The sequence below is a fragment of the Hesperophylax consimilis genome, chromosome 4, assembly GCF_061612785.1.
Source record: "Hesperophylax consimilis isolate HC1 chromosome 4, BYU_Hcon_1.0, whole genome shotgun sequence".
NCBI lineage: Eukaryota > Metazoa > Arthropoda > Insecta > Trichoptera > Limnephilidae > Hesperophylax > Hesperophylax consimilis.
Window position 1 is genome coordinate 22,936,051 of NC_142839.1, and position 13,730 is coordinate 22,949,780.

Below are 13,730 nucleotides of genomic sequence, written 5' to 3' on the forward strand. Positions count from 1 at the left end.
TATTTTTTGTAAGAAACAAACAGCAATTTTATACAGGATGAGTTATACAAGAGGTTAAATATGAGGTAAGCCAAAATAGTTTCTTATGCTAATGATGGTTAATATGATATAATACAAAATTGTAATTGGTTATAACCATTAACTGAAAATGAAATTAACAAAAAAGAAAAAAAAATAAATCATATAAATATATTAGAAGGAAGAAGGAATAGGAAAGGGCAAGAGGCAGAGGAAGATGGGATGGGGACAGGAGATGCTCATGTTGTACCTTTTCTATAACTGTGCATTAATTTAATTAACATTTGTGGTTGTACGCTTGACTTCGTTTCGGTATTTCACAAGAGTATTATTAAGAATATCGATATTGTTAAATTGCGTGTTATATTGCGCGCATATACGGGGGATTGGAGAATTTTTTCTAAGGTTGGTTCTGCACGCGGGCAAATGAAAAAATGGTTTTGTCTGGTTGGCCTTGTAGGTATGTGAATCCTTAAATAATTTACGAGTTCAGGAGAGTCCAGGCCGTTATTCAGAATTTTGTATAAAAATATTTGATCAGATATTAATCTACGTGTTTGAAGTGGAGTAAAGTTGTGAAATTTTAAGGACTCGGTGTTATTTGCAAAGAGTAATTTGAATTTATAATTTATGTGTTTAAAAAATTTGTTTTGCACACTTTTGATTCTGTCAATATGGCATTGGTAGAACGGTGCCCAAATTAGTTTGCAGTATTCTAAGTGGGGGCGGATATACGTGGTGTAAAGGGAATACATAGTTTTAATATTGCGAAAAGGTTTAGATATGCGAATTATAAATCCGAACATTTTATTGGCTTTGTTGATTACTTCGTTAATGTGTTTGATAAAATTTAGTTTTACATCCAGTACTACCCCAAGGTCACGGATTGATTCTATTTCATTGATATGTGTATCATGAAAGTTATAATTAAAAGAAATTTTATTTTTGTTACACGTAAAAAATAATTTGTTGCACTTAGAAATGTTTATGATTAATTTGTTTAATTTTACAGTATGCAAAAAGACGATTTAGGTCTTCTTGAAGTTTTATGCAGTCATTGATAGATTTGATTATAAATATATTAATAAGAATTGATATAAATATATTAATAAGAAGATGTAGCACCTTTATATTCCAAAGCGCAACACTAATTAAATTTAAAATATGTTGATAAGAAGCTATGGTACCTTTTTATTCCAAAGAGCAACACTAATTAAATTGTAAATATATTAATAAGAAGATGTAGCACCTTCATATTTCAAAGAACAACACTAATTAAATTTTTATTTTTTGGAATAACTTTATTGAGTAAACCCTCAAATTGTAATATTTAATTATTGAAGACAATATGTATTAGCGATACATAAAGATAGTTGCCAATAAAAAATGTGCGGTGAAAAAATGCAGACAATGTTGGTAGTTCTTATTCGAAGTATGATACAGTTAAATGTGACAGAAGGGGATAGGGTCCCATTAGTTCAGTGGTAGAGCGGTGCCACGGCAAGGCAAGGGTTCTGGGTTCGAGTCCTAGATGTGACCGTCCTTTTCTGATTTTCTGTTTCAGATTTTCGTTTAGAAATCGCTAATATTGTCTTCAATAATTTACTAATTAAATAATTAAATTGAAAATGTATTAATAAGAAGCTATAGCACCTTAGATTATGCACAGACTTTATTAATTTTTTTCATCATCTTTACTTCCTTTTTGTTTTCAGTGGTTTTGAATTGAATTATATCACTTCCTCTTATTGTTATTATTGATACACATTCCATGTATAAATGTAAATCTAGGTAGTATTAACACTTCTTTGTGGCTAAGAAGTTACACTTTATATCAGAACTGTTAAAATATATTATATTGTTAAGGCCTATTCATTTATAACCAATATTCGCTGCCGAAAAAAGCATTTTATTATTGAAATGGTAGGTGATAGCGCATGTTTTGCAAAACAAGAGAAAAGATACCTACTAACCAGGCGGCATGGAGGAATTGGCGGGGTTCCAGTTTCACGCTAGCTGTGAAAACTCATACAAATACCAGGCAGAATCCCGCAGGATGTTTTTCGTTACCCACAGTGGCAGCAAATATCGCTTATATTTGAATAGGTCTTTTTTCTTTTTTTGGTAAAATTTTAAATATCGTTATTTTGTTGGGATAACCGGGTAAAATTCGGTTTATGGGAGTCACTCGAATAACCGAAATTGAACTTGATTTAGACTAATTTAGGGTTCAATTTTTTGTCAAGTTCAATTTCGGTTATTCGAGTGACTCCCATAAACCGATTTTTTTCCGGATAACCTTCCTAACACTGTCAAATAAGAATTTTCATAACTAAAGGCTCATAAATAAAAGTATATAGATTATTTTAAAAAAAAACATAATACCGCATTACCTATATAAAATAGATTTTATTATAATTATTATTTGAAAATAAATTTTCACAACTTTAGAGTAACAAGAAAAACTGAAAATCACCAATAATTAATTGAAACAATAATTAATTCATTTCGCAACAATTTCGTGAGATGACAAATAGTTTCCTATCTATTTACCCATAACTTGTGATAATATAAAATTATTAATCAAATTCAACACAATAAACACCATTAATTTGAGGTAATTAGTCGTGACATCATAACATTACACGAAAGTAAAAAATAAAAATCTTATATAAAATCATTCAGTAGAAAAGTGTACTGAAAAATAATAAAAATGTTTGACAGATTAGAGTAGGATTCGAACCCCCAACCACCATATTGACATAAACCACATGTCTGCGAAATACTCACCACTGGACTACGAAACAGAACGAAAGTATTCGTTAAAACATCAAAGGACGTTTATCCAGACGGAGCTTTCGATTATTTTGTAAAGCACGAAACATTTAAATAATAATAGTATCGTAATACATGTCAAATTAACTACGTGTTAAGATGTCGAATAAAAATTATAATTTTGTCTCACGTGTTTTGAAAAGCACATGCACACTGACATTTAAAGTGAGAAATTAATTTAAAAACATAATGAAATAACACACAGAAAAAAATAAAACGAGACAAAAAAATATGATTACTTGGAATCGAACCCTCGATCTTCAATTCACAATTATTTTAACCAAGCATGCAAGCATCTTGTCACTTCGTTAATCGTATATTTTTTAAATAATTTGGTTATGGCACAAAATATATTCATTGCTAGCCATGCGAAAATAAGAAACTACCCTGGTACGTACTTACTTATTCGTGTTAGATTTGTCTATGGGATGGTCTTGCCATAACCAAATTGTTAACTAATTTATAGGGAAATATTGACAGATATATATTTTTAAAATAAATATTTTTAATGCCTGGTGATATTTTCAACATTTTGTATCCATTTTTTCTCTTTTAGATTTTAAATTTCATTACAAAACCTTTCAATATCGTTTTGGCATGATCTGTTAGTAATAAATAAGTGAGCTTTTTTCACACCTTCCTTATTTCTGGTGTATATAAGCTTCACTTCCTACTATGAGATAGCTCTGCCGCTAACTTGGCTAAATGTACATGGATTTTTTTATTCATCAACGAAGTAATTTTTAACAAAGTTTCCAGGTATTATTTATCACTTTATTGGGAAATCTCGGATTCAATGAATGGTATTACTGTTAACTATCATAGAGAAAATATTTTTTGACAACTGATTTGTGTTTAGTTTTCAGCTGTCAAAAGCATTATTATCAATTATTATCGTAAACTTGCCAAGGTTAAGATTCGGTTTACACACTTTATTTTGGCAAATTATAGGATTGATTGTATTTAAAACGTTCCATTTAAGTACAATGGGCAGTCCTGAGCGTGAACTGTGTCCGCCTCCAGCGACAGAAGAGGATGAATTAACCTTACCAAGAGCGAGTATTAATAAAATGATAAAAGAGATAGTTCCTTCCATAAGAGTGGCCAATGAATCCAGAGAATTAATATTAAATTGTTGCACTGAGTTTATACATTTACTAAGCTCGGAAGCCAATGAGGTGTGCAACCAAAATAACAAAAAAACTATCAATGCTGAGCATATTCTTGCTGGTAAATATAATTTCTTATAGAAAAATGTCATGACTAATAACATTTAATTGTATTTATATTGCCTACAAATTATTGGGTTGATACCTGTTACCTGTGATAAAGTTGCCGAATTCCGCTTCACGCTTAATACGTATTTTTTTTTAAATACCACTTTCAACTTAATTACTACAACTTAGAAGCAATTATTCAAGTCAGGGTACATGACGAGTAAAACATTCACAATATGGGTTCTTAGTTTTTGGTTATTTTAATAATTATTGCGTATTTCTTAACCTTCAAACTTAACTAACAACAAATGTCAGATGATACAAATAATAAAATAAAACATGGTGGTGGCATATGAAATTTTGAACATTGAGAAAAAGGGAACTTTAAATAATATTTTACCATCTCCCCCGACATAAATGTTTGTTTCTTGTAGTAATTAAGAGGAACGTTTTCCCTGCCTATCCCCAATATTTCGGGTGTGTAGCGGATATCGGAAGGGAGTTCCGGGCTATTGTACAACATCGCTAGAAAAGTTAAATATGAGGTTAACCCCTTTTGTGCAACTGGCTACATTTGCAGTCCAGTGAAATAATGACTACCTTCAGGTGCACTGCAGTGTGTAGAGCTAGGTTTTAGAAACTTACTGTTTTGTTACTGTCTGTGAAAATAAAAAGTTGATATTGTAGAAATGTATTTATTATTTTAAACATAATTTTCAATATTAAATTTGGCTTTGAGATTTTTACTAAATTTCACTCGTCCTATAGAGGTTAAACTAAACAGAGTCTAGTTTTATGCTTGAATATTTGCACGAAGCCAGTGAAATGCCCTTTTGTTTATTTCATTAGCATTAGCGGACACAAAATATACGGGGGTCTCCCAACCTATTCTTTAATAGTGTTAGTGTGTACATGCAGGCAACGGTAAGTAAAAAGGCAGGTAAAACAGAAACAAAATTCTAGTTTTACATGTAAATATAATTGTATCAAGGCATGGAATCATTTTGTAGCATTAGCGAACACGAACCATACAGGGGTCTCTAACCTATTCTGTAATAGTGTTAGTGTGTCCGCGCAGCAACATTTATGCATGAATATATTTGCATCACGGCGGGGAACTCTTTTGTTTAGTTCACTCAGATACCGGAGACAGGTATATTGTTGTAGAAGATACGGGATTCGTATGCGTGACACTGTGGTGGAAAGTTACCTACCAAATTTTGCATATAAAAATCTCATGAAATTCATTTATAATTTGTATCAAAACTAAATTCCGGTTTTTATGTAAACAAAACTCTTATTTGAACAGATTTTTTTTTATCATATACTTCATCATATACCTGAGGCAGGATTTGTGAGAATTTTTTCAAAAATAGCAACCGCTTAATCACAAAAAATTATCAAAATTGCCTCCTAAAATCACGAATTAATCGCAATCCTCTGGGGCTGATATTTTATAATTTAATACAAAAATCGGACGCATATCTCTATGTTATACATAACGTACCTTTTGATTAAAAAAAGATAAATCAGTTTAATTTGGTACTTGAGCTGTAAATCCAAATATAAATTTTGTGTCGCAGCCGTTTCTCTTAATTTAAAACTAAGTAATTTGGAGTATTTATTGTAGCATTGGACAGACTAGGCTTCAGCGACTACACGGTGGAAGCGGAGGCCGTGGTACGAGACTGCAAGGCGGTGGCCGCCAAGAGAAGGCGACAGAGCACCCGACTTGAGAACCTCGGTATACCAGAGGAGGAACTGCTCCGCCAACAGCAAGAACTATTTGCCAAGGTTATTCAACTTCTTCCTTCTGATATTCTGAACTTCGAGCTCTTATGCCTTGTTTACACAATGCTAATACATATTTAGTATAGTGGTAACTAACGCATTGTCCTGTCAGTGCTGCCAAAATGTGAATTTACCAACTTGATACCCCTATCAACTACAAGGATGCGTGTCCATACGCGGACAGTGGATAGTTAGTAGCCCCCACCTACCTGCAAGAATGCGCACGCTGGCGGTGGAGGGAGCTACTTGCCCATAAAAATAGAAAAGATTCTATTCCAGTCAACTACGGCCTCCATGGTCGAGAGGTAAGTAATATATCTAGGTGCACAGAATCACTGTGCTACGTTGGCTTATTTCTAACCACCAAATAATTCAATAAATACTAGTATTTCATTCAACAATTATTTCTTTTTTTCACCTGAAAACAATCAACTTTATGTTTGTAGGAAAGGTATTGTCAAATACTTAATTTCTCACTAGGTTGCGTTGAGATATATTATATCTTCATTTAATGTTGAAATATTTTGACTTGTCAGGCTAATAATTATTGCTTATGATTTGTTATCCTTTGTGCCTTGCAAAAAACCTTGTTTTGTACACTTTTATAAATTCTATTTGATGAATTTGTGCTATTTCACAATTTAGTAATTAAAAATAATGTGCAGTATTTTTGCGGCACATTCCAGAGTGGAAGATATTCTCAGTATCGCCCTGGTGAAAGACCACCATTCAGAATTGAAACATTACTTGAAATGGCTTTAGCTGTTTGGTGACCAGATCTGAATAGCCAGGTATCCCCCTCCTTCCTCATTCTCATCTCCTTTCCCTCCCCACTACCTTCAGCCTCACAACACACCCCATTGGGGATGCCATGGTCTCACTGGTTCCAGACGGTTGGGAACTCTGTTGGGTTCTGCACTACACATATATGTGTTAATTTTGAAAGGAAATGTGTGAATGTCACAAAGAGTGCCGCATATACCTGTTATAATACTATTGATATCAGGAAAGAAGTGAAAAAAATTTCTGCAAAAATATAGCGAGAGCTGAAATCGTTATATGGTATTGCAGGCGCGGGAGGAACAAGCCTTCGCAGATCAGCAGCAGTGGATGCAGCTGCAGGGAATGGCCGCCGCCACCTCCTTCAGCGCCGTACCCACCCCTGCCCCGACACAGGATACTGACGATGACTATTCATAGAAGATACCATTAAAATAACTTTATATGTATTTATTAATAAATCACCATCATGGTCCTGCCGCTGATCTCTGTTTTAACATCACCTTCTTTACCGTTAATATTGTAGTATATATACGTATTCCTTACTAACTCTTTGCACGCGGCCGTATCAACTGTTGTTATGGCAAAAAATCCATACTCGCACGCAGCTGTATCAACAGTTGATACGGAAACTTTGACGGTCGATATTACAGCGCTCTTTCGTCATAAATGTATTTCTTGTTCACTTGGACATTCGTAGAACTATCACGATGCTGACATCTACAAGAATTTCTCAAAAATAAAATTGTATTTCATAAAAAAAGATCCATAATCAAGTGCGCCTCTTCGCGCCTTTGAGTGCTTTAGTTTACAATTTTGACAACGGATGGCGTTAGTACCAGTATGTTATCTGCGCTTGCGCGCGCCGAGTTGATTTGTAGAGTCTGCGCCGATAAAATTCTGTGTTCTGCGGTAAGATTAAATTATTACGAAAAATTCAAATTAATTTGTTCACTTCAGAAATCAATAATTTTTTTTTTGATTTCTTGTGTTTCGTCTAGCAAATTTAATTTTACTGTATCCACGAGTGACCATATTGTGCCGATTGCGCGTATTTTTTAACGTTTTATTGTGTTACAAAACTGAGTTGTTGACTTTACTATATACTTTATTAATTTTAATATATTTTGTTCTATATTACTAAAGTGCGTGTTATTTTCGTGTTTTATATACTATTTCAAAAATTATTAGGAAACGTTCACAAAAACTTTTTAGTTTTTTAATTCATTTGATTTTTCGGATAAAAAATGGCCCATAGTTTGGAAGATGATGAAATTGAAAATATATTGAACGTTTTGGATTCTGATTATGAAATGTCCGAAGATGAATTTGAACCTTCGGAACTTTCAGATACAGAAACTCAAGCGAATGAGTCTGTAAGTGAAGAAGTGCTACACTCCTGGGTGTCTGGACCTCATATTCCAATAGTACACGAATTTGATGATTTTCAATCCGACGTTTCTGTACAATTTAACAAAAATTCAACAGAAAGTGATTTTTTTGAATCGCTCGATTATGAATGAAATTGTTCGAGAAACAAACGACTACCATACTTTTCTTCTCATTTCAAAGGAATTTGGTGCGAAGTCACGAATTCATAAGTGGAAGGACACAAGTATTGAAGAAATGTATCTATTTTTTGCAATAACCATGCTTATGACAAGAAACGAGCACTTGACTATTGAAGAGTATTGGAGTACAAATATATTTCTATGTTCCCCTATTTTTGGCCAGATCAAGAGTAGAGACCGATATCAATTGTTGTTGCAAAATTTACATTTCTGTGATTCAAATTCGCTTCCTATAGATCTTCTTTATAAAATAAGGTTAATTTTAAATCACAACCGAACACTATTTAAGGAGTCTGTGATACCTTATGAAAACCTATGTATAGATGAAAATATCATTGTTTTCAAGGGAAGGCTTATTTTTAAGCAATATATTCCATCAAAACGACATCGCTTTCGAATCAAAATGTTTGTTTTGTGTGATGTGAAAACTGGATACATTCTAGATTTCATAATTTACTGCGGAGAAGGCACGGAAATTACAGATGTCAAAACTTGGGAATAACCGGCGCTGTTGTTACTACACTCCTAACTGATTATTTTGGCAAAGGGCACAATTTGTGGTGTGACAATTGGTACTCAAGTCCAAAGTTATTCAATTTTTTGCATTCGAAAAAAACTAATGCCTGTGGGACGGTAAAAAAGAACCGAAAGGAAATGCCAAAATTTATTTAACTGAAAAAAGGCGAATTTGAGTCAAAAAGCCGCGGTCCCCTTTTAGCATTAAAATGGTGTGGTAAAAGGGATGTACATATACTAACTACCTTGCACGATAACTCATTTAAGGAAGCCAGTAAAATAAATCACCAAACTAAACAACCCATTCGCAAGCCCGCCTGTGTCATTGATTACAATAAATCTATGGGAGCTGTTGACAAAAGTGACATGATGCTGAGCAGTTTATCCTGTATGAGGAAGACCATAAAATGGTATAAAAAAGTATTTTTTCACATACTTGACCTGTATTTATTGAATTCATTTATTTTTTACACCCAAGTGACAGGTATAAAAAAATCTCTAGCAGATTTTCAATTGGCGGTTATTATGCAACTAGTCGAGAAATATAAACCAGAGATTTCTCAAATACAAGAGCCTAATACATCAACAACACCTCAACCCGTTTCGGGTTTTGCCTAAATAAACCAATAAGCAGACTATGTCGTGTATGCCGAAAGAAAAATAAAAAAATGCAGTTAACGAGATACGTATTTAAAGAATGTGGTGTGTCTTTATGTATCGAACCCTGTTTCAAAAGTTACCATAGTTTCAAAAAAATGTGACCGACAGAGATTCCTCTAAAGTGCTTAAAAAACAATATTTATTAAGTGACATAAAATTTATTTGTTATTTTTAACACATTGTTTGCGGGAGACGCTTAAAAGCGTCTTTTGCGTACTGTTAGTAGAGAGCGGGAGACGCTTAAAAGCGTTTTTCGTATTTGTACACTATTGGTAAAGCGCGGGAGACGCCAAAATGCGTTGTAGGTACACTTAGAGTAACAATATATTACGAGTAACGTATGATGTTGGTTACTCTGTGAAGTACAAATTATGCGTCAGCTCTCGTGACACGTGTACTAGGTACCTGGCAATTCGTGGAATTGGGTCGGGTGGCCTGCCGACTGTGGTCATAAAAAATGCACTTGAAATAAAATAACTGTAAGATAAATGTTTCGTTTTTTTTTTTAAATCTTTATATTTCTTCAGTGTTAAAGCGATATTGTTTCGTTCAAGACATTCTCTATTTTCTTTTCTGTCTACATTCTGCTTTAAAAATTTCGTACAAAGTATTTGTGTGCTGTGCTCGAAAATTTATTTGTTACATAATAAAGGGATATTTTTTCATAAAAAATACCCTATAAAATGGACTACGGTAATGATAATCGATTACAATAAATATATGAAAGGCATTGACCTAGCAGACCAATATCTTTCGTATTATTCTATTTTACGAAAAACCACCAAATGGACAAAAAGGCTAGCGATGTATATAATAAATTGTGCATTATTCAACTCATTTGTTGTGTACAACTCCGTAAAAGAAAGGAAAATAAAATTTTTTAAGGAAATCGCAGAGCACTGGGTGGCTGATCAGATTTCGTCAGATAATAGTCAAGACCCGGAACCAACACCATTAACATCTGGTATCCGAAAAAAATCTTCAAAATCTGATCCTCCAGGAAGACTATCGATGGATATGCGAAAACATATATTGGAAAAGATTGAAGGCCCTGGTAAAAATAAGAATCTCTGCGAAAGCGATGTCGTGTGTGCGCGGTACACAAAATACTCGTACTTAGCGAAACCCGGTACATGTGTAAATTCTATGATGTACCTTTACATGAAGGGAATTGTTTCCAACGATTTCATACTTTCAAACAATATTAGTGTTTAGTGGTGTGTATTTAAAAAAATATATATACCTACTATGTTGAATGTGCATAAAATGACTAAGTAGACAATACGACAAAAGTGCAGTTTTTTCAATTTTTTTTAATTTAAACTTATATATCGTAATTGTTTCTTCAAAAATATAAAAATTTGTGACCAGATCATAATAAAAAATTTCGAATAAGGTAAAATACTAAAAATTTTATTTAAATTTAATCAATAGTTCAGAAGTTATAGCTATTTTACATGAAACAGAATTTTGCACGCGAACATGATAAAAATTGCCCGCTTTACGGCGTAGATTGATTAAAAAACCCCCCGCAAACATTGTGTTAAGTGTTGAGTTTTAGAAAAAGTTTTCATGACTAAAAATGATAAGTGATCATGGTGTCCCACTTGTGTCTATCAACGCAGTGGCCTAAGTACACACACGCCGAGTGAATGGCGGGACAACATTCAAAAGATACGGTACGTCTTTGTATGAAATTTTATGTTTTTGTTTTTATAAACATCTAAGAGTGTTGACACATGAGGATTTGTTTTCATATTGTGGAGAATAATCTGTTCTGTCTATATAGTCCAATAAATCATGCCAGAATGCTATAATTTGACATTTAATTGCGTGCATAGGTATTTGAAAATATGTACCGCGTACGGGTGTAGATAAAACGGAGCAAATCAACGCGTTTAAAAGGTTAATAAACATGTTTTAAATTTTACACAACTGAAGACCATTTATGCATGATAATACATACACGGTTGTGTAAAATCTAAAACACGTTTGGTAGTAAGACCCATAATTTATAAGTATGTACATAGTTATAACTAGTGTTTAGCATACTACTGCATACTTGCGGCACGTTCCAGAGTGGAAGATACTCTCAGAATCGCCCTGGTATAAGACAACCATTCAGAATTGAAACATTGCTTGAAATGGCTTTGACCATGTTTGGTGGCCAGATCTGAATAGCCAGGTACTTCCCCACTACCTTCAGCCTCACAAAATACACCAATTGGGGGTGCCATAGTCTCACTGGCTCCAGATGTTTGGGAGCAGTTGCGACTCTTCTTTGGTTTAATATAATTTTTTTTTTTTCAAACATTTTACAGCGCCCTTGAGGTGATTTTGCACAAAAACAGTGCTATACAAATCATCCATTATTATTATTACTGTATTGATTCCATGACAGTTGATCCCCCGACAGTTGGCACACTGACCTAGTATAGTTGATCCCTCGGATAGTTGATTCCCTAAAGTAGGGGTGAGGAACCTACGAGGCTTTTTGGTGCAGCCTGCAAGCACTTCCGGTGCGGCCCGCTGAACACAAAAAAAAAACTTAGAACTCGAGAGTGGTTTTCTTTCACAGTGTTTCAGATACATTTTTAAGACATTATTACAAAAGCCAGAGAAAGGTATAACATGGCTGACAGGTACGTATGTATGCACCTACATTACTAGAGAGCAGTTTAAACATAAATAAATAGGTGAACCAACATCCCTCTTCAATGTAATTATTTTACTATTAATAAATTAAATCTGTAATAATAAATTTTGAGTGTAATGCTAATTAAACTGGGGACTAGCTTACAGGTAAAATTAAAGTAATGGATTCATTTGCAGATGCATTTAAGAAGGAAGCCATTCATGGGCGTCAGCAGTGGGGGGAAAGGGCGAATTGGGGGCCCCCCTAGACAAATTGGCGAAAAAAAAGTTAAAGAAAAAAAAGACATTTGTAACTGGCACCAAAACTACAATCTTTTATTTATTACAATAAATGTTTAGTGCCAGATACAGAAGTAATGCGTCATCTTGCTCGGGCCAGACTTCCACTTAGGCCCGAGACGTCCCAGCCTGAGCTCCAACCTTGTGGTAGTGGGCCCCAGCGAGGAGCAGTGGTTTGGTTTGAAGTCGCGACGCCTGGATGGGAATCCGACGTATTTTTCCAGGCTGGGCCGCAGGTTTCCCACCCCTGCTTTAGAGGATCAACTGTCCTGGGAATCAACTGTCAGGGGGGGGCAATTGTTTGGGGATCAACTGTCAGCTCACCATATGTCTTTTATACGAAAGAAGAAATGTTTAGAACAGTGAAACAGCAATTTCATCATGAAAGGGATGTACATAATTGATTATCTTCTTTGCGTTGAAATAAAGGAAATATTTTTTTCTATTTAGGAAGAATTTATTTGCTAGCAAAGTTCCGATTTAAGTGCTAATATAAAAAAAGCATAACAAAATATCTGTTGGAGAAATTTCCAAGTACATTCATAGTAGATGGAAAAATTACAAAATGTTATTATTATTGCAGGTTTAGGTCACTGTAATCTAGCACACCACACCAGTGTGGTTGATCCAAACTTGTACCCTAACTACACCTGCGTACATAGGGCAGAAGGCGACGATGTGTAGATTTCGCTAATAAACAATTAGTTAATGTTAATTAAGTGTTAATCTTAAGTGACCTATCAGGTAAGTATGGTACTGTATATATTCTCCATATATAGTTAATAATAACAGATCATTGTAGAAGTGTATTATATATTTGTACAGCGCCCTTGAGGTGATTTTGCACAAAAACGGCGCTATACAAATCATCCATATAGTATTTATTATTATTATTATATACATACATATATACTTTGGCTATGAGACATATCATAATTATATAAAAATGTATGGTGGCATTTGGGAACATTTTAACTGCTACAAGTTGAGCTACACTAACTCAAGTTTACTAAAATTTGTATGCTAAATTAAATGCATACATAAATATATATATTGAAAATCTTATTCGTTATGCTGGAAAAGCATTGTTAGTATACATATTAGTACATATATTTATTCGGTGTAGCATGTCAATTACTGATCATTTTGCTAACTTGAGTTAGTATAATTTAATGGAATTTAGAACAGTCGATTTGCATTTGAATATGTTAAATTTTCTGTTTTTTTTTTTAAATTTTATTTAGTATACTTAGTAGCAGTCTCCGGTCCAAGTAAGGTTTTCTTCAGATGACTACTCTATTATACTTTTATCAAAAAAAATGTTTTTAAGGTAATGAGTTACATATATTACATAACCGAATGGGGTCTTTTTTTCAACCTATCATAAATTACAAAATTCATACTTACA

The 13,730-nt window shown here is 33.7% G+C and overlaps 2 protein-coding genes across 3 annotated transcripts in view; one reads left to right on the forward strand and one right to left on the reverse strand.

Moving 5' to 3' along the window:
* Window positions 1-3,168, reverse strand: part of LOC149424374 (uncharacterized) — a 37,658-nt gene extending 34,490 nt beyond the window's left edge. The window contains exon 1 of one of the 2 annotated variants that reach the window (XM_089651505.1): window positions 3,093-3,168. The gene's annotated coding sequence lies outside the window, so the exon portion shown is untranslated. The other variant, XM_089651507.1, reaches the window with a different exon arrangement.
* Window positions 3,169-3,691: 523 nt separating this feature from the next.
* Window positions 3,692-7,126, forward strand: NC2beta (negative cofactor 2beta). Its single transcript, XM_089631314.1, has 3 exons — window positions 3,692-4,083; window positions 5,701-5,864; window positions 6,933-7,126. The coding sequence occupies exons 1-3, from the start codon at window positions 3,840-3,842 to the stop codon at window positions 7,059-7,061; spliced, it is 537 nt and encodes a 178-aa protein (XP_089487440.1). The 5' UTR covers window positions 3,692-3,839; the 3' UTR covers window positions 7,062-7,126.
* The last annotated feature ends 6,604 nt before the right edge of the window (window positions 7,127-13,730 follow it).

Coding starts and splice junctions, on each gene's coding strand:
- NC2beta (XM_089631314.1), top strand. CDS start 3,840: ATGGGCAGTCCTGAGCGTGAACTGTGTCCGCCTCCAGCGACAGAAGAG. Junction 4,084..5,700: donor TGCTGAGCATATTCTTGCTG/GTAAATATAATT, acceptor TATTTATTGTAG/CATTGGACAGACTAGGCTTC. Junction 5,865..6,932: donor AGCAAGAACTATTTGCCAAG/GTTATTCAACTT, acceptor ATGGTATTGCAG/GCGCGGGAGGAACAAGCCTT.